The 20786-nt window shown below is 63.7% G+C and overlaps 1 protein-coding gene across 1 annotated transcript in view; it reads right to left on the reverse strand.

The window, feature by feature from the left end:
• The window catches only part of LOC119093584 (prosaposin-like), a 21708-nt gene extending 1928 nt beyond the window's left edge, over positions 1-19780 (reverse strand). The window contains exons 1-12 of the mRNA XM_037216562.1: positions 19652-19780; positions 17014-17148; positions 11940-12011; positions 8534-8647; positions 5976-6125; positions 4719-4877; positions 4289-4399; positions 3347-3401; positions 2948-3040; positions 1940-2130; positions 1002-1136; positions 23-154 (exon numbers count right to left, since the gene is read on the reverse strand). Coding sequence (XP_037072457.1) covers positions 23-154; positions 1002-1136; positions 1940-2130; positions 2948-3040; positions 3347-3401; positions 4289-4399; positions 4719-4877; positions 5976-6125; positions 8534-8647; positions 11940-12011; positions 17014-17148; positions 19652-19780 — 1476 coding nt within the window. The remainder of the gene's footprint in view (positions 1-22; positions 155-1001; positions 1137-1939; positions 2131-2947; positions 3041-3346; positions 3402-4288; positions 4400-4718; positions 4878-5975; positions 6126-8533; positions 8648-11939; positions 12012-17013; positions 17149-19651) is intronic.
• Positions 19781-20786: the final 1006 nt, after the last annotated feature.

A 20786-nucleotide genomic window follows, 5' to 3' on the forward strand; every position in this document is an offset into this window, starting at 1 on the left:
CCAACACGGTACACATGCCCACCTCGGTCTTCTTGTCCTTAAGGTAGTCGAGCAGGGTGTTCATGGCGTATTCACAGATGGCGCAGCCGGGCGCCTCGTCCACACGCTCCTCGGAGGATAGCTGCTCGGAGGACTCAGACTCCTCCAGTTGAGCCTCCGTGAGCGGTCCGGCGCGGACACGGGAACCCACAGTGCGTAGGCAGCACCCTTGGTGGACGACACCAGGGTAAACGGTTCCACCGCCGTCCCGCGTCACAATATCATGCGACACGCGCGCGCTAGTGTCATCACCAGGAGAATTGGCACCTAGCGTCACGCGCACCAGAGCCGATCATCACGAGCGCGTCACACACCACGTCACGCACAAGTACCAATTACCACACGCACACCTTCTCATAACGTGTGTGTCATTGGGGCTTTACGACGCTCTCGGCCGCTGGGGCTATATGGCGTCGCCTGTCTCTCACCCTGACAGGAAGGGCGGGCACCGTGGGGAATCGAGCCCCGTACCTCTGGTTTCCCAGACACGTAGCGGTTAACGCAGACGCGTTGACACGCACACGTCTATCGTCATGATAAGGGCGCCACAAACCGCACAGTCGAGGAATCCGAGAACGCTCCGATAACCAAATATCACGACGGATGCCCGACGAAGAGATCTAGACGAAATCACAATGCTCCCACACCTCTCTCACCTCACCTCACACACCTCTCACCTCACCCTACATACCTCCCACCTCTCCTCACACACTCTCACCTCTCCTCACATGCCTCCCAACTCTCCTCACTCATCTCCCAGCTCCCCCCACACCTCTCTCACCCCACACACCTCTCACCTCTCCTCACACGCCTCACAACTGACCTCACGCATCTCCCACCTCACCTCACCTCTGTCATGTCTCACCTCACGCACCTGTCACCGCACACCTGACTCACCTCTCGCCTCACCTCACACGGATCTCATCACCGCGCGCCGCAGCCGCGGCCGGCCGCCCCCTCACCTCGCTGGGGTCGATCTCCTGTGCCAACATGGTGATGATGAAGTCGCCGTAGGTGGCGACGAACTTGTTGCAGCGGTTGGCCAGCGTGCGCGGCAGCAGGTGGCAGAGGCGGCCCACCTGCTCAGTCAGCTCGTCCTGGCCGGTCGGAGGCAACGGTCAGGAGCGCCGGTCAGGACCATCCGCCAGACGCGGCCCGCCGCCCGTGGGGCTGACACAGGCGGGCTCGCCGCTCGTGGAGCTGACACAGGCGGACTCGCCGCTCGTGGAGCTGACACAGGCGGGCTCGCCGCTCGTGGAGCTGACACAGGCGGACTCGCCGTTCGTGGAACAGACACAGGCGAGCCACACACGCTACAGCACACACTCGTTCGCAACCCGTCCAGTTATGACTTCCATGGAGGAAAATTCGTTTCCTTATGAGTGAGTGAGCACAGAGTGGACAAATTCCAAAGCCAGAGAAAACTACCGTCACGCGAGTACACGTAGTGTGCGAACTGATACCCTACTGATACAGTTAACGATCGCTGTTCGTTATCGAATTTACAGCGGCCAGTTCAAAGGGGCATAATAGACTAATCATGCCGTCAAAGCCCTTCGCGTGTCAAAATGTCAACCATCGTTCAGGCACAGCCAACCATGTTGACCAGCCAACCCCGCTAGTCCGGCAACCAATACCCCCCCCCCCCCCTCATAATGCAGGGGCGCGCCCGACCGACGTGCGACAGCGCGGCAGCCGCTGGAAAGTATCGAGCACGGCCGAGGCGAGTGGCCCAGCCAGCGCGGCGCCCGCCTTATCTGCGACAGGCACGACCACGCGGGACGACATCGCCGCGTTCGCACGCGCGCCACCACCGCAGCGCCACGCCGCGCCGCGACGCGCCGCGCCGGCAGCCGGCCGGCCGCGGCGGCCGCGGCGGGCGCGCGGCCAGGAGCCTCACCTCTGTCGCGTCCTCCATCAGCACCTTCCGCAGCTCCTGCAGGCCGAATTCGCAGATGTCACAGAGCTCGGTGTTGCGCTGGAAGAGGCCGCTCATGTCGGGCAGGCCCAGCCGCGAGAGCGGCAGCTGGCCGACGGGCAGCACCTCGGCAGCAGGTATAGGAGAGCCCTCCAGCGGGTTAGGGTGCGCCACTGTCGGGGGAGGGGCGTCAGGTCACGCTATCGCACAGAGAGCACCGGGCGGCCTCAGGTGCCGCACTGTCGCACAGTGAGCACCGGGTGGCCATAAGTGCCACACTGTCCCTGTAAGATGAGAGAGCACACACAGACACTGTAAGATGAGAGAGCACAGGGTGGCCTCAGGTGTCACACTGCTCCACAGAGAACAACAAGTGGCCATAAGTGACACACTGTCGCACAGAGAATGTTGGGCGGCCTCAGGTGCCACACTGTCGCACAGAGAGCACCGGGCGGCCTCAGGTGCCGCACTGTCGCACAGTGAGCACCGGGTGTCCATAAGTGCCACATTGTCCCCTGTAAGATGAGGAGCACAGGGTGGCCTCAGGTGTCACACTGCTCCACAGAGAACAAGTGGCCATAAGTGACACACTGTCGCACAGAGAATGTTGGGCGGCCTCAGGTGCCGCACTGTCGCACAGTGAGCACCGGGTGGCCTCAGGTGCCACAAAGCCGATGTGTGATTCGGAGATTTGACTTATCATGGGCTTCGCCACGCGTGGCTGCGAGGGACAACGCTGCGTCTACCGCGTGTTACCATGCGCACTGCGGCATCACGAATCACAAAAGATGACTTTTGACACGGAGCCTGAAGATGACGTGATGAATGCTGACACATGATGAAGATGAGTGGAATACCACTCGGCGTGCGCGACTCCCTTCGACCCGCCGCCGCGGGTCAAAGGCGGTCCCTCCACTACTACCTACCCCCCCCCCCCTTACTCCCCCTGAGCCTCTGCGCTCAGAGCAGCCGGCTCAGTCGTCCACTCACGGCCATCGTTGCCGTAGGCGCGGGGCGGCGACTTCTTCAGCTGGACGTGGTGCAGCTTCGGGACCTTCATGCACGGGGCTCTTCTCCAGGCCACTGCGGAGGGCGCAGGGGCGGCGGTCACACACGCAGCGCCAGCGCCGCAGCACGGCCCCGTGTCCCCGCCGGCGGCCGTACAGCCGTTCCACACGCGAGGGGCCAGCTGGCGGGCGCTCCGCTCGGGCGGTGGGCCAGCCATGAGGGGCCTAGCGATCCCGTGACAGAAGCAGCCGGTCACAGCACACTCCACCGCTGGCTGCCCGGTCCCCTTCTGACATGACCACGATCAGGCCCTCTCCCCGCCTCCCAGCCGGCCGTCTTGACCAGGACAGACCGGCGGCGTGCGCCGGCGGCACCACTCACCGGTGTGCAGCTCTTGCGGCGGGGTGAGCTTGGCCAGCGGCATCTCCAGCGACGGCTGCAGGCGGAGCAGCGGCTGCGCGCCGAGCACAGCGGCCGCCTCCGAGCCAGCCGGCACCACGGCCCCCAGCGGCACCGACTGCGACACGGCGGCCGGTCAGACGGGGTCAGAGGGATAGAACAGACCGGCGGCGGCCGGTCAGACGGGGTCAGAGGGACAGACAGACCGATTGAGAGGTCAGACGGGGCCAGAAGGACGGCGCAGACTGACGGGGGCCGGTCAGATGGGGTCAGAGGGACAGACAGACCGACTGAGAGGTCAGACAGGGTCAGAGGGGCGGACAACCTAAACAGCATACATGAGCACAAACAAGCAGGTCAGCACCGCACTCAGAAAAGAGCTGGCCCACAGAGGAGACAATGCGAGCGGCCCGTGGATGTTATAATGCAAAGGTGTGCCAGTCATTACACCACCCTCCCTTTCCCACTCCTGTGCGATACAAAAATGTACAGGTACGGACGGTACCAACATCACGCATGCTCACGGGAATCCTGAGTGAACACCTGGACCACAGCTGCTGGTCAGTTCCATCCACGACCTTTTGATCTTAACGTCCATACTCCATCACTAAATACGTCTCCGTACACAACACCATGCGGTGCGGTGACGGAAGCTTCAGCCGTGGAGCAATGCTAACAACCTCACGCCCTCAACCCCGCACTCCTCCCCTCCTCCCACAAACCACAAGCCTTTCGCTCCCAAACGACCAGCATGATTTCCCAGCTCCCTCCCCGCCACCTTCCCACATAGACTCGCCTGGCCAGCTCCCTCCCCCGCCGCCACCTCCCGATGGACCCGCCCGGCCGGGCTGATCAGTGATCACACACCGCACAGTGCACACATGACCCGCGCAGCCTCCCCCGGACACGGCCGGGTGAACTCGCCTGGCCGGGCTTGGAGCACAGGCCGATGGCCTTGCAGATGGTATGCGCGCGCATCTGGTTCACCAGGTAATCGTAGATCACTTCGTAGTACTCGTTCACCAGCTGTGTGCACTGCAGCAGATACCCGCATGGGTCAGAGTGCATGATGATGGTGCATTTTCTTCCGTGAGCTGTGAATCGTCTCCACCCGCCACAGACCAGCTTTAGGTCATTCACACTGGCTGTTTATTATCAATGGGCGAAACGGGAACTGCGTGCGCTTAGCCAAAGCCCACGAGTTCATAGCCGTAGTCCACATCAATAGCTACTGATTACTTTAACAGGCTATCAATGTCAGACAGTTCATAACTTTCCCCGCATCGAGGGAAACCTTTGTATTCGAATTCGCATCGTAATCATGACGCCCCACGCTGCACCAACTGGCGCGTACCTTGGGCGCCCAGGCCTTGGTCTTGGAGCAGATGCCGTCCAGGATCTCCTTGAACTCCTCCTTGGTGGTGTTGGCCACCAGGATGTCCCGCCAGTGTTTCACGATGTGAATACAGAGATCGCAGTCCACGGCCGGGCCCGTCGCCGTCAGCTGCAGCGGCTGCACAGGATAGAAAAGGAATCAGTCAGCTGCAGCAGCTGGACACGACAGAAGGCTGCTCAGTCAGCTGCGACGGGTGGACAGGACAGAGAGCTGTTCAGTCAGCTGCAGCGGCTGGACAGGACAGACAGCAGCTCAGTCAGCTGCAGCGGCTGGACAGGATAGAGAGCCGCTCAGTCAGATGCGGCGGCTGGACAGGTCAGAGAACTGTTCAGTCAGCTGCAGCGGCAGACAGGACAGACAGCAGCTCAGTCAGCTGCAGCGGCTGGACAGGGTAGAGGGAATCAGTCGGCTGCAACGGCTGGACAGAATAGAGAGCGGCTCAGTCAGCTGCAGCAGCTGGACAGGACAGAGAAATGTTCAGTCAGCTGCAGCAGCGAACAGGACAGACAGCAGCTCAGTCAGTTGCAGTGGCCGGACAGGACAGAAGGCTGTTCAGTCAGCTGCAGCAGCTGTACACGACAAGAGGCTGTTCAGTCAGCTGCAGCACGGGACGGCAGGGAGTGCAGTGTGACAGACGCTTCTGGGAGGCGCCACCTGCGCCTGCGGCACGCCTCTGGTCTGAAAGCCCTCACCAGATGGCAGCACAGGCTGTTCCTCAGCTGGAGCCACAGGGCCCCGCCTGGCCAGCCTCCCCCAACCATGCTCGAGTGTGAGGAGTGGGCTCACACCTGAAACCCGCTAAGTCTGCCGTACACATCGCATGGCGGAAGATCAACTGTGCGGGCACGTAAATGCATACCCGTTGCAAGGAAGAGAACCCGCCTCCTACAGTCGCCTGGCGAGCATCCTTCGAAACCGGGTCCCTGATCCGGGCCGCGGCGCTCCGCGTCCCACCTCTGGCATTATCATCGTTCACCCACCGAATCTCCCATCTGACATGGTCACCTTCGCCTCCGAGTCCCGCCTCAAGCAATATTATTGTCCACCCCCCGAATCTCCCCCTGACATGGTCACCCTCCCCCCCCGTTCCCCTCTGAAATATTCACCGCTCCCTCCCCCTCCCCCACCCCTCTGACATGCTCGCCACCTACCCTCCGACTCCCGCCTCTGACATGCCCACCACTCACCCCACAGCTGCCAGCTTGCCATGCTCACCGTCTCGTCGAAGAGGCCGGGGACAGGCGTTGCCCAGCCAGACAAATGCCGTCCGTGTCCAGCTCGGCCCACCCACTGGTAGATGACGTCGATGTGCGCGGCCAGATCGCCGGCGCAGGCGTCACTGTACGACCCCAGGTCACGGCAAACCTGCGGCGGCGGGGCGGGAGTGAGCGACGGCGGCGGGGCAGGAGTGAGCGACGGCAGCGGGGCGGGAGTGAGCGACGGCGGCGGGGCACGAGTGAGCGACGGCAGCTGGGCTGGAGTGAGCGACGGCGGCGGGGGGCGGGGGTGAGCGATGGCGGCGGGGCACGAGTGAGCGACGGCTGGCGGGGGCACGAGTGAGTGACGGCGGCGGGGCGGGAGTTGAAGCGACGGCGGCAGGGCAGGAGTGAGCGACGGCGGCGGGGCACGAGTGAGCGACGGCGGCGGGGGCGGGGCAACGAGTGAGCGACCGGCGGCGGGGCACGAGTGAGCGACGGCGGCGGGGGCGGGAGTGAGCGACGGCGGCGGGGCACGAGTGAGCGACGGCGGCGGGGCGGGAGTGAGCGATGGCGGCGGGGCACGAGTGAGCGACGGCGGCGGGGCACGAGTGAGCGACGGCGGCGGGGCACGAGTGAGCGACGGCGGCGGGGCACGAGTGAGCGACGGCGGCGGGGCGGGAGTGAGCGACGGCGGCGGGGCACGAGTGAGCGACGGCGGCGGGGCACGAGTGAGCGACGGCGGCGGGGCGGGGCACGAGTGAGCGACGGCGGCGGGGCACGAGTGAGCGACGGCGGCGGGGCGGGAGTGAGCGACGGCGGCGGGGCGGGAGTGAGCGACGGCGGCGGGGCACGAGTGAGCGACGGCGGCGGGGCACGAGTGAGCGACGGCGGCGGGGCACGAGTGAGCGACGGCGGCGGGGCACGAGTGAGCGACGGCGGCGGGGCAGGAGTGAGCGACGGCGGCGGGGCACGAGTGAGCGACGGCGGCGGGGCACGAGTGAGCGACGGCGGAGCGGCACGAGTGGAGCGACGGCGGCGGGGCACGAGTGAGCGACGGCGGCGGGGCACGAGTGAGCGATGGCGGCGGGGCACGAGTGAGCGACGGCGGCGGGGCACGAGTGAGCGACGGCGGCGGGGCACGAGTGAGCGACGGCGGAGCGGCACGAGTGAGCGACGGCGGCGGGGCACGAGTGAGCGACGGCGGCGGGGCACGAGTGAGCGATGGCGGCGGGGCACGAGTGAGCGACGGCGGCGGGGCACGAGTGAGCGATGGCGGCGGGGCACGAGTGAGCGACGGCGGCGGGGCACGAGTGAGCGATGGCGGCGGGGCACGAGTGAGCGACGGCGGCGGGGCACCAGTGAGCGATGGCGGCGGGGCACGAGTGAGCGACGGCGACGGGGCACGAGTGAGCGACGGCGGCGGGGCACGAGTGAGCGACGGCGGCGGGGCACCAGTGAGCGATGGCGGCGGGGCACGAGTGAGCGACGGCGACGGGGCACGAGTGAGCGACGGCGGCGGGGCACGAGTGAGCGACGGCGGCGGGGCACGAGTGAGCGACGGCGGCGGGGCACGAGTGAGCGACGGCGGCGGGGCACGAGTGAGTGACGGCGGCAGGGGCAGGAGTGAGCGACGGCGGCGGGGCACGAGTGAGCGACGGCGGCGGGGCACGAGTGAGCGACGGCGGCGGGGCGGGAGTGAGCGACGGCGGCGGGGCACGAGTGAGCGACGGCGGCGGGGCACGAGTGAGCGACGGCGGCAGGGCAGGAGTGAGCGACGGCGACGGGGCAGGAGTGAGCGACGGCGACGGGGCAGGAGTGAGCGACGGCGACGGGGCAGGAGTGAGCGACGGCGACGGGGCGGAAGTGAGCGACGGCGGCGGGGCAGGGGTGAGCGACGGCGGCGGGGCGGGAGTGAGCGACGGCGGCGCAACAGGAGTGAGCGACGGCGGCTCAGTATGGGCTCATGCACGAAGACGGCACAAGGTCCGGCCCTGTGCTGCACGTTCACTCCACGTGGGGTGAAACTGACACGCATCAATGCTTTGTCTTCAGTCTGAGCTTAACTACAGCGCCTGATCATAGAAAACTTGGGCGACAATTTAATTGAGTCTCACTGATAGCGTGCCTCCTCCCTCCAACCCCACACGCAATCTCCATCCTAACATCTGGGGTCAGTACTCAGCTGAATCTCGGGGTATCGCTACAGAGCGGCTACGGATCATTCTCGCCACACGTTTTCACGCTGACGAGCTTTCCCTCACAATCACAGTGGAACACTAACGTTTCCGTAGGTGAACCGTTTCGATCCCTTCCACTGACGTCACTTTTCCTACATACTGACATCCCATATCAGGGCCGTTGAATAATGCTCATCAGTATTACCAACTGACAGTTTCAAAATCGAAGCTAACCTCTCCCCACCGCAGACACTCAAAAAGTTGTTCTGGGTGGAAAACGGCATGTGCACGTCATTGATCTACAACCATACTAAAACAAAACAAAAACTTTTAAGGCCCAACTCCCACCGACCTCAGCGGGACCTCCAGCCATGGGCTCATGCACAAGCTCACGTACCGGCAGCAGGCTGTCCAGCAGCTGCTGCTGCCCTCCAGCGGCCACATACTGCTTCAAAGCTGTCGTCTTCTGCTGACAGGTGGCGCACGCGTCAGCCGGTTTCTCCGCCAGCTTCTGCAAAGGAAGCCCCACTGGACGTTATAAGCCGGGTCACACGGGCGACCGCCCCTCTGTCGCGACCAGAAATAACCGGCGAGCCAAGCCTCAAGAGCATGTCACCCACAGTGGGTCTTCGGCATCCGCCGCCGCCTCTGAACACGGCTGCCGCGTCATAAGCAGACCAAAACCGGGGCCACACGCCCGCCCCCACTCCGAGCCGCTTGTTAGCTGGCGGCAAAACGGCGAGAATCGTCGCAGAAAAGCGCGCTGGAGCGTTGTCCGCGCCTCTCCCGCAGAAATCTGCCCGCCGGAAGCGCTACACACCAGTGGAGGGGAGGAGGGGAGGGGGCGTGGCGTCACGGAGCGCAAGGCACGCACGGACGGCCGTGAGTCACGGCCCGTGACGCCCGGTGCGCTGGCAAAGGGCGCGTCCGCACGTGACGGAGCCGGCAGACAGTGTCGACCACCGGCCACACCAGGCACAGTCATCTGTGGGCTGTAGCAGGCAGAGTCGACCACCGGCCATGGCAGGCACAGTCATCTGTCGGCTATGGCAGGCAGAGTCGACCACCGGCCACACCAGGCACAGTCATCTGTGGGCTATAGCAGGCTGGGTCGACCACCGGCCATGGCAGGCACAGTCATCTGTGGGCTATAGCAGGCTGGGTCGACCACCGGCCATGGCAGGCACAGTCATCTGTGGGGTACAGCAGGCAGAGTCGACCACCGGCCACAGCAGGCACAGTCATCTGTGGGCTATAGCAGGCAGAGTCGACTATCGGCTCCGGCAGGCCGAGCCGGCGATTGGCTTCGGCGGGCGGGGCCGACAGCCGGCTGCAGCAGATACCGTGGCCTGTCAGCCATCGCGGGTCAAGGACCGGTGGGAGAAAGCGGGTCCGCACCGCCGGTGGAGCACATGGCCAGACGCCTTATTTATTCTGGGACGTGGCGTGGGCGCCTGCTCTATTCCGTGCAGCTTGAGAAAGAATGTGATCTGACGCAAAATGATCGTGCAATATCCACAAATGTTGCTCGAGTATCGAGCACACCAGCATGGTCATGCCGCACTGCAATGGAGCGGATAGGCACCAGGAGCGAACATTATCTTCGCCCGCTTATCACAAATCGTTCGCGATACGACGATACGCGACAACCAGCTGACTGACGGTGGCAAGAACACAGTTTTCCGCACGCTCCTTTGCAGCACAACGACGCCGACCGAGGAAGCCGCCTATCCACGTCGGAGAAACGCCACGGGACATGACTCACAGAGCCCTGAGCGGAGCCCCAAGCGTGGCAAAACAGCGCACGTGCGGCCGCCGCTGGCCGGCCGGGCGGCAGAGTCGCGTAAGTGCGCGACAAAGGCAATTGGCCCGATTGTCAGGACGTCAGCTCATCAGGGGGAGCTCCGGGGCCGACGACGCGCACCAGAGCGGGACGGACGGCGGCGCGTGGCCTCGTCTGCAGCGGCGGCCGTGCCACGCGCCCGGCGGCGGAGAACCTGACACGAACAAAGGCGCCTGACTGAACTCTAAACATTGGATCCCAACGCGCACCGAACGCTGGTCCCTGGTCGTTGAGCACGGCTGCCAACATGAGCCGCCATCCCGTGGCCGTCAGCTGACCATGTGACGCATCCGATTCGCCCCGGGCCAGGCTGCACCGGGGTATCCCGCCCCATCCCCACACCCTTCCGGAAGTCCCTCAACGGACAGGTGAGCTCGCTGACATCCCGCGACTGACGACCACCTCCCCGCGCGTCCCTGGACCGATGTCCGTCATCCGTGCGTCCCTGGACCGACGTCCGTCATCCGCGCGTCCCTGGACCGACGTCCGTCATCAGCACGTCCCTGGACCGACTTCCGTCATCCGCGCGTCCCTGGACTGACGTCCGTCATCCGCGCGTCCCTGGACCGACGTCCGTCATCCGCGCGTCCCTGGACCGACGTCCGTCATCCGCGCGTCCCTGGACCGACGTCCGTCATCCGCGCGTCCCTGGATCGACGTCCGTCATCAGCACGTCCCTGGACCGACGTCCGTCATCCGTGCGTCCCTCAGCCGGCCATCGCCAGTGCAGCCACCGCCGAGCCGCGCCGAAGTCATAGCCTGGCGGGCGGGCCCGCTGCCCGACGCCGTGGCCGCGAACGGGCGTGACAGGGCCGGACCAGAGGGCCGCTTCCGGCGGGCGAGCCCGGCCCCGCCGCCAGTGAGCCGGCGGCACGTGACAGCGGCGACCCTCGCTCCCGGAGCGGCACGGACGGACGGGGGGGGGGGGGGGCACGGGCAACACAATCCGAGCGGGCAGGCACACCGCGGCAGCCGCCTTGGCGCCCCGGCGGCGCTGTGGCGCTCGACACCAGCCGGCGGTGCCCTGTCCGCCGGCCGGCCGGCACCGCGGAGACCGCACGTGACGGCGCTCCGTCAGCCCGCCGCGGCCGGCACAGCTGCGGCCGGCCGAGCGCTCCGTCAGCCCGCCGCGGGCCGGCACAGCTGCGGCCGGCCGAGCGCTCCGTCGGCCCGCCGCGGCCGGCACAGCTGCGGCCGGCCGAGCGCTCCGTCAGCCCACCGCGGCCGGCACAGCTGGGGCCGGCCGAGCGCTCCGTCGGCCCGTCGCGGCCGGCACAGCTGCGGCCGGCCGAGCGCTCCGTCGGCCCGTCGCGGCCAGCACAGCTGCGGCCGGCCGAGCGCTCTGTCAGCCCGCCGCGGCCGGCACAGCTGCGGCCGGCGGACGCACAGCGCCGACTGCCGGCAGCCGGGTCAGGGGTGCCCGCGTCTAGCAGACGCGACGGCCGGCACCGCCGCCACGGATGCGATGTCGCTCCGCGTGTGGAGTCAAGCACCAGATGAGCTGATTGCGATGGGAGAGGGGAGGCGCGGGCGAGGCTACAGTGTAGTCCAAGGTTTCCAGGAACCACGCACGCCAGTTCTTGTGTGCTCGTTATGTGGTGGCACTTGACCGGCTCGCAGACAGCTGGCTTTCTTGTTCTGAGAAGCCCAAATGGCACGGCACACTCACAACAACACTCTCTGTTCAGTTTCGGGACTAACCATTGACATCAACATCGGTCAGCCAAGTGGTCTAGCGTTGTGCGGCGACGTCCAGTCTAGCGTTGCGGACGCAACTGTCGGGACCAGCTGGTTGCGGCATCCAAATCGCAGGCAGTGACCTGCCATCCCTTCCGCAACTGCGCACATCAAACGGCCTACGGGAGAGGTCCGATGGGGCCGTCTCTCGCGGTGGATCCGGCGGGACCGACCACTGCCCGGTGGGCCGGGGCCCACTACGGGCAGCGGCTGGCACACTCACCTTGTGGCTCCGATCCTCCAGCAGCTTGTCAACCCGCGGAGAGTTGCACAGTCCGGCCGTCTGGCACACCACCTGACACACAGACACGCATGGTGTCAGCTGACAGCCTGGGTGCAAGTGAAGGGAACAGCACGCCAGCAAGGCGACATAACACAGCTTCTGTCTCGTCGACAAATATATGTCGCAAATAAGCGGTGACACTATGCCTTGTACAGCGATGACACCATGCCCAGTATAGCGATGACACTGTCCGGTGCAGCGATGACACTATGCCTGGCACAGCAGTGATACGCTGTCTGGTGCAGCAAGCAGGACATCCCGTGAGCTCGGTTCATTCTGGCACAAATCCGACTGTCTGTGTGCATCGCACCGATAACCGACGAAAAACGTCCGATGCGGCAAAACAAAAGCCGGCAGCGTTTCCCGCGCGGGCGCGCACGAGTCCCGCTAAAAAGGCCGCAATCAAAACACGGGTCACACAAACCCGCCGGTACGCAACGGCGCCGATATTCGCATTGTAACAACGAGAGCGGCAGCTGGAAAGCCATACTGATGCACACAAACCCGCCGATGTTCAGCATAGCGCACGCCCACCGGGCGACTCTTGGTGACCAATTTAAGTCAACGCATTCCCGGGGCTACTAAGGTGCGCGAACGGCCAAAAAGGTCTGAGCAAAACGACTGCAGCGACTTAAACTTAAAAAGCAAATGCACAGCAGCTCCAACTGCTAACAAGCACCGCCGCTGCTTGCGTGGTTGCAGATCATCGGAGCCCGGGTCCGCATCGTCGGCCCCGAGCGGTGTTTTGGAGCCGGCGCGGCGGCCGCTGCGCAGCCCCCGTTCCCGAGCTGGGCAGGGTCGGCTGCAGCCGGCGGCCGGGCCAGCCCCGGGCCATGCGTCACCGCCCGCAGCGGCCGCACATGTGCCCCAGTTATGTTTAGCTAGTGGCGCAGCGGCCGCCGGGCAGAGACTGTGCGGCAGGACACGTTGCGACGCACACAAGCCGCGGCGTGTTGGCGCCGCGCCCGTGGCGCCCCCTCCCCCTCCCATCCTCGTCCCAGCCTGTGGCTGCTGAGGTCATTGGTGTCACGAGCTCTGGCGCTGCCTGGCTCGTCTCTGGTCCGATAAACAAGCCGCCGTCAGCGTCACCGTCCAGCTCGGAGGTCAGGGATGATACACATACCCGACCGCGAACCTCCGGCCCGCCGGCCGCATGTCACGGCGCTCTCGCCCGCTGCTCCCCTCCCGGTCAGCCCCGTCCGGCCCGCCGGGCCGATGAAACGACGCTCTCGCCCGCTGCTTCCCTCCCAGTCTTTTCCCTCATGAAACGGCGCCTCTCCCTCCCTCCCTCGCACCACGCTCCCGTTCGCCCCCTGTCTGGCCCGCCGGGCCCATGAAACGACGCCTCTCCCTCCCTCCCTCTCTCGGACGCTGCTCCCAGACATCCCCTGTCCGGCCCGCCGGCTGCACGAGACGGCGCCTCTCCCCTCCATCCCTCGGACCCTGCCCCCGGACACCCCCTGTCCGGCCCGCCGGGCTAATGAAACAACACCTCTCCATCCCTCCCTCGGACCCTGCTCCCGGACACCCCCCCTGTCCTGCCCGCCGACTGCACGAGACGGCGCCTCTCCCTCCCTCCCCTCCCTCCCTCGGACCCTGCTCCCGGACACCCCCTGTCCGGCCCGCCGGCTGCACGAGACGAACAAGCCGCCTCTTCCCTCCCCCCCCCCCTCGGGCCATGCTCCTGGACACTCCCTGTCCGCCCCGCCGGGCCCATGAAACGACGCCTCTCCCTCCCCTCCTCTCTCGCGATCTGCGCCGGGCCGGGCCGGGCCGGTGAGTCACACGGTGACGCGGCGTGACGTCCGCCGGCCGGCTGGTGACCACAGCCGGGCCGGCCGGGCTCCGGCGGAGAGCTGACGACAGCTCGCGACCCACCGGCGCTCGCAGGCGTCAGGCGGTCAGTCCACAACCGGGCCGGCTCGCGCTCACGACGACCTCGTGCTCCCCAGCACGTGTGGACAGCGAGTGAGCGCCACGACTTCTGTCTGCAGTAGCGTTTCGGTGGTTGCGTTTTCGAGCACCGGCCCTTCGGCAGGCAACGACGCCAGTGAAGACATGCGGATTCCCGATATGAAAGGCGTTCCGTCCAGAATGGCATACCGGTGCTCCTGTCAGATGCGCGCCACGCTTAGAAACGCGCGACGTGACCCCCGGAGGGTGTGGGCGCTGACTACACAGCGGACGACGGCGTGCAGGGAATATTCCGTTGCAACATCCCGCACCAACTGCTCCGTTCCATCTTATAAATCGCGAACGCCTACTTCCCTGCTGCCGCGTGCAGCTGCGTACACAGACGGCGCGGCACGCTCGGAGTGCGCGCCCAGTCAGGCTGAACAGCGGCGATTTTCTGTGGCGCTTCCAACATTCGGGCGGCGGCTCCCCGAGAACGTTCATAGACCGCATTTATTTCCATTCTATTCAGTTCTCATTTCTATTCTATGAAACGCCACGTATATCATGGATCCGCTCCGACCGGTCTGCCGAGGGTCCGATCTGCACCCGGGCTCCGAGACAAACAAGGGCCGCGCGCCGCCCCCCGCCGCCTCCATCTCGGTGGCGGGGAGCGGCGGGGAGCGGCGGGGTCTTCCCCCGCTTCCCCGGCCGCGGCTGTGGTCGGTGCACGGCAGACAGGCCGCCGCCTCGGGCGGTCCGCGGTCGCCGATGTGCCGTGACCCGTGCGACCCGACCCGACCCGACCCGACCCGGCAGCGCTCACCCCCGAGCGCGCCGGGCCAGCGTGCCGCCGCCGGCCACACGGACGAGAATCGGCGCCGCCGAGGGGCGGGGGGGACAGAGCGCGAGCCGTGCTGCGCCGCCGACGGCCAGCTCCACCCCCACCTGAGCACGACCGGATCCTGACCCAAGCAGTAACACCGGGCCACTGTTTCGGATCTGACTGTTCAGGGCAAATTCACTTACTGCACACACATATATACATATACTACAACTACGCGCATACAATTCACAGTTTATATAGCTCCTGAAGGAAGAGACGCAAACAAAAGCAAGCGCCGACTCGCAGCCACGAATAAATCAAGTCTTGCGAACATGACGTTACTGCAATCTTGCGAGAGTCTCCCGAACATGACGTTGCTCCGCTCTTGCAAGAGCCGCAGGCCGCTAGACTCCACGTGCTTGACGAAACGGCGGAAGCCCGTCGGTCCCCGGCCCCTTCCACCCCGCCCATCTGGCAATCCTCCGCCATCCGGCCGGCCGCTTCAAATAAACAGGGCGTTGAGTAACGTCCGCCGGGCAACCGCTGCAAAAAGCCATCCGGACCCGGCAGCTGTCACGTGACAGTCGGGGCCGGACAGCGGACTGTCACGTCGGGACAAGGCAGCTGTCACGCGACAGTCGGGACCGGACAGCAGACTGCCGCGTGACAGTCGGACCGGACAGCGGAGTGCCATGTGACAGCCGGGAACGGCCAGCGGACTGTCATGTGACAGTCGGGACCCGGCAGCGAACTGCCACGCGACGGCCGCGGCCTGGACCCCGACACGACGGTGGTCTCTCAGCAGCTCACAGGTCCCATCCCAGTTCGACGGAGATTTTGCTCCACATCCTGCCACGGCCAGCATCGCCGGGGGTCGCGGTCGGCCAGCAGCAGCCAGTCCCATCCGGCTCCCTGTTTTGCCAGGCGGCCACCGACGCTCGGGGGTCGCCAGCGTCCAGCACGCGGCAGGTGACCGTCACGGCTCGGCGGCCGGCGCGGTGGCTGGCGCTGCGGCTGGCGCTGCGGCTGACGCGGCGGCGCCCGCGGTCAGCGCTCCCGCCCCCTGACACGGCACGGCACGGTGCGGTCCGTCGCCGCCGGCCCGGCCCAGCCCTGAGCACGCGGTGCCAGCCGTGCGCCGCCGCAGGGCAGGAGACGACCGCAGTGGCGGCGATGCACGATGCGCGGCACCGGCTGCCGCCAGCAGGCTCGCGGCCCAGTGGACGACGCAGCCCTTGGGACCCGCCGGCTTGCAGGAGACGCGAGGCGGCAGAGCACGCGCTCGCGGCACCCCACCGAGTCACGTGACGCGCGCAGCGGACCAGGGCGTTACGTAACGGTCCGCGAGCCGTCGGTATCTGTCTGGCGCGCCGCTGGAGCGGACGTCAGACGCCCGGTCGTCGCGTCACGTCGCGTCACGTCACGCGTCTGCACCCTGAGACATGTCAAACGAGCTCCAGGCACCGCCGCTGGCCGGCGACCCGCCCGCCCGGCAACGCACAGCGTACAGGAGCCGCTCCGGCCGACTGTCTCGACGCCGGCGACAAAAAATAGCAGGGCAATAACCTCTTGCCCCCGCTACGACTGGGGAGGGCAGCGCATGATAAAGCTCGACCTGACAGAGCAACAAACCAACACCAAAACAGTGAAAACGGGTTAATGTGACTGTATTCACATGCAAATAATTAAATAAAAAGTAAACCGGGAACTAATCGTTATCTCCAGTCAGACGCAAAACTGGTGCAATGCCATCATGAAACCTATGCCGAAACCCGACAGCCGACTTTTGTAGTGGACGGAGAAGCCAAACGCGGCATTGGACCACCGCGAAGGATCCTAGAAGTTGTTATCATCAGGGCTTTACCGTGGGGAATCGAACCCACGTGCCTCTGGTTTCCCCGACACGCAGCTTAACCACCTTGCTACCGGTGGATCACGTGCAGAGAAACCTCACCAGCAATGAGGCGCCACGCATCCTCATCGCCACATCACTTATAACTACGCATGATGTCATCGCTTAAGACGGAAGGCGGTAAACAGAGGGATACGGGATCACTCAATATAGCAATGCACCAAAGGAAAGGGAGATGGTTGCGCTGAATGTTTAATAAGGAAAGAAACACATCCGGCAATTTGATGTGTTTTCCCGGATGCGCCGCCCCGGTACACAAGATCTGATGCGTGATGAGGGCGTGCCTCCCAGCCGTGATCCGTTCGCCTACTGCCGTCTCTCCGGTTCAGGAGCCCGTCCGCAGCGACCGAGCTCCTCCAGCCGGGGCGGCGCGCTGACCTCACCTGCGGGTTCATCTGCGAGGACAGCACCTCCACCAGCTCCGGGATGAACTCGTCCACCAGCTCGTCGCACTCCTTGGCGATCAGCCGGATCGGCAGCAGGTTGCACGAGCCCTCCAGCACCTCCTTCAGCTCCTCCTGCCGGGACGGAGATGCCCGCCGGGTAAGAGTCTATTCAGAATCAGAGCATGCCGGATCGGAGTCTATTCAGAGTCAGAGCACGCCGGATCAGAGTCTAATCAGTTAGAGCACGCCAGGTCAGAGTCTATTCAGATCAGAGCACGCCGGGTCAGAGTCTATTCAGTCAGAGCATGCCGGGTCAGAGTCTATTCAGAGTCAGAGCACGCCGGGTCACAGTCTAATCAGAGCCAGAGCACGCCGGGTCAGAGTCTATTCGGCACGATGCACTGGGAGCGGCCGTGGCGGTTTGTTGGTGCTCGACTACAGATGCTGTTCGCGGATAAACAAACTCTCACACGATGGCAAGGCCAGCCACTGATGCATCCGTCAGTCCCCTCGGGTTTGGTGCAGCGACCGCTCACCTCAGTTGTCGCTGTTTTCCCGTAATTTTTGACAAGCGGTGATTATTCCATAGCAGTGTTCCATGTCAACGGTGCGTGGGGCACGTAATGGCGTAATGCGTTCGGATGGGGGATGGGGATGGGGGCAAATCATGCGTAATGCTTGTAATAGTAGCCAGCGACGGGTAGTGTTTACCGCCAAGGCACTGACACAATCCTTCCGAAGCGTGCGCATCGCACTGCTCCCCCCCCCCCTCGCTATCCGTTCCATTGGTGGTCCAATGGAAGCCGTGTGGTTAACCGCAGACCGCCAATGACGGCCGTCAAGCGTCATTAACGCCCGTCAGGCGCCGCCCAAGGTCACCTTGAACGGCCCCAGGGGCCGATGCTGACGCTTCTGCCGTCGTGTCGCCACGCGGCTACGCAAGCAGAACTGTCGCCGCGGACCGCAGATACGGCACGGCAGCCGGTCAACGCGCTCGCTGCCAGCGTCCGGGGCGGGCAGCCCTCGGCAGACATTTTGGAGCGACGTGGCCAAAGGAGGCAGCGCAAGCAGGTCACCGGGCCGACCCTTGGTCGCCGCAGCAGGTCACCGGACCAACTCTTGGTCGCCGCAGCAGGTAATAGGGCCGACCCTTAGTCGCCGCAGCAGGTCACCGGGCCGACCCTCGGTCGCCGCAGCGGGTCACCGGGCCGACCCTTGGTTGCCGCAGCGGGTCACCGGGCCGACCCTTAGTTGCCGCAGCAGGTCACCGGGCCGACCCTTGGTCGCCGCAGCAGGTCACCGGGCCGACCCTTGGTCGCCGCAGCAGGTCACCGGGCCGACCCTTGGTCGCCGCAGCAGGTCACCGGGCCGACCCTTAGTTGCCGCAGCAGGTCACCGGGCCGACCCTTGGTCGCCGCAGCAGGTCACCGGGCCGACCCTTAGTTGCCGCAGCAGGTCACCGGGCCGACCCTTGTTTGCCGCAGCAGGTCACCGGGCCGACCCTTGATGGCCGCAGCATGTCACCGGGCCGACCCTTGGTCGCCGCAGGAGGTCGTCGAGCCGACCCTTAGTCGCCGCAGCAGGTCACCGGGTCGAGCTTTGGTCGCCGCAGGAGGTCACCGGACCGACCCCTAGTTGCCGCAGCAGACCACCGGGCCGACCCTTGGACGCCGCAGCAGGTCACCGAGCCGTCGCGCCCGGCGCTGAGTCCCCCCCCCCCCCCCCTCTACCCCCGAGCACCGCGGGAGCGGGGCCGGAGTCCACTGCCCCTGAAGCCGAGGAGGGGGGGCCTCAGTCCGGCGGGAGGCACAATAGACCAGTCTGCGGAGGCACCTGGCAGGCCAGCAGCACCGCAGCGGAAGAGCCACACCTTTGATGCCACCCGCCACCGTCGGCAGCCGGTCTACGCGGACCCCGCTGCTCTAGGGCACAGCCAGCGGCCGCTCATTAAATACTGCCACGATCTTCCCGTGTCAGTGAGGCTACTGGTGATGACACCAAGATCTACAAATATTGTTAGACGCGCACAGATCGCAGAGGTCTTCAAACATGGCAGTCTGAGGTCGGATGGTGTTTCAACGCGGGTAAACAGCCTAGTCTGCTGAGAGAAGCTGAAAAACTTGTGTCTTTCGAGGTCGAGGGCACGTTCCCAACTGGTATCCACGGCAGGCTGCAAGTTTTTCATAAACAGAGCAAGTTTTTTGAGATGGTGGACTAATTCATTCACACGTGTCAATAAATGCTCACCCACTTTGCTACCCACTAACTGAAAACGACCAGCACGCCAGCGCTCTCGTTGCAGCGGTGCCGGACACGCCGTCTGTTGAACGAGCAACCATGCCTGTCCCAATAGGGCACGCAGCATGGCGACTGTTGCATACCACAGCTCTGAACAAACCGGCTAAAGCGCCAGCGAACAAAACCCACCTCGGTGTACAGCAGGGTGTCGTGACACACCAGCCTATCCCACCCGCATCTGGCCTGCTTGAGCATGTGACATGTGGGCGCAAAATGACCACAGCAGTCGGCGCGCCCTAAAGCTCTAATCAGCAACAAGAGCCTGCGACGTGGCACCTCGACTGCGACCGTGCGGGCTGCCAACCGCCCGACCCGAGGAGGGCAGTGCAGGCCTCACCTGGGTCTCATTGCTGTTGAGCTGGTCACGAGCCTCCTTCACCATGTCCAGGCAGATGTGGCACACATCATCATTGTCCTCTGGCAGGCTCATGTAGTTCCACACCTTGTCGATGCACCAGGAGGTCATGCCACATTCAGCTGACTTGCTGCAGGGGAAGGTGTGTGGAATGAGTTAGTGCTGGATGTCAGGTCAGCAACGTCAAGAACAAACAGCTGAGGTCTTCAACACTGACCAAAATCATTCTGCAGTGAGCATAAATAAATTCAAAAGCATGCTATCACTGATGGTTCATGTTGTTGCATAATCAGGTGACCTAAAACCATGACATGTTATGCATTACAAACAAATAATGTGAGCTGAACAAGCTCCATCTGCTGATGCATATCATCATTTGAAGTTACAGCAAAAGTGTGATTTGACATTGCTTGACACACCCTGGCAGTCCAATCACAAGAAGAAACTGGAAAAACTTGTCAGAATTTTTAAGCAAAAGACAAAAACAACTATTAAATATGTTATCATATAATTTGGCTGGTCACTGCTGGTTTAATCATTGATTCTGTCCTCAAACACACACAAGCAATAGAAGTGTCCTAAAAGAATGAAAAGTGCAGTCTTTGCCACTGTAGTAAGTTGATAAGAAATTTAGAACCCTATCATGCTTGAACATTTGAATTCTATATTCCTATTACTGTGTAAAGGCATCAGAAATCAATTGATAAAACATTAGAGAATATCTTAATGTCATTTCATGGCATGAACATTCCCATACTCAGTTTTGAAAACAGGCATACAAATAAATAATATCCTTATATATGTTAGCAATCAGCAAGTTTTACTTAGTCCATGATGTCTGAGAAGACATCAAAGAATACTGTAACATTATGCACAACATATTTTGAACAGTACATTCACAAATCTAGCCACCCTGCTCACTATCCTGTCATGCAACCAAATCACCATTACCTGATATGATCACACCAGTATGATGGACCAAATGTGCATTTTTTGGATCCGAGTCTGTGTTGCACCCGGCCAGTTTCTCCTCGGGAAACAATGGTGGGGCCGCACACAGCAGCTGCAGGGAACAGAAGAAAACAATATATGTAAGGCATGCACAAATGCTAATGAA

The sequence above is a fragment of the Pollicipes pollicipes genome, unplaced genomic scaffold, assembly GCF_011947565.3.
Source record: "Pollicipes pollicipes isolate AB1234 unplaced genomic scaffold, Ppol_2.1 Scaffold_1600;HRSCAF=1878_pilon_pilon_pilon, whole genome shotgun sequence".
NCBI classification, from domain to species: Eukaryota; Metazoa; Arthropoda; class Thecostraca; order Pollicipedomorpha; family Pollicipedidae; genus Pollicipes; species Pollicipes pollicipes.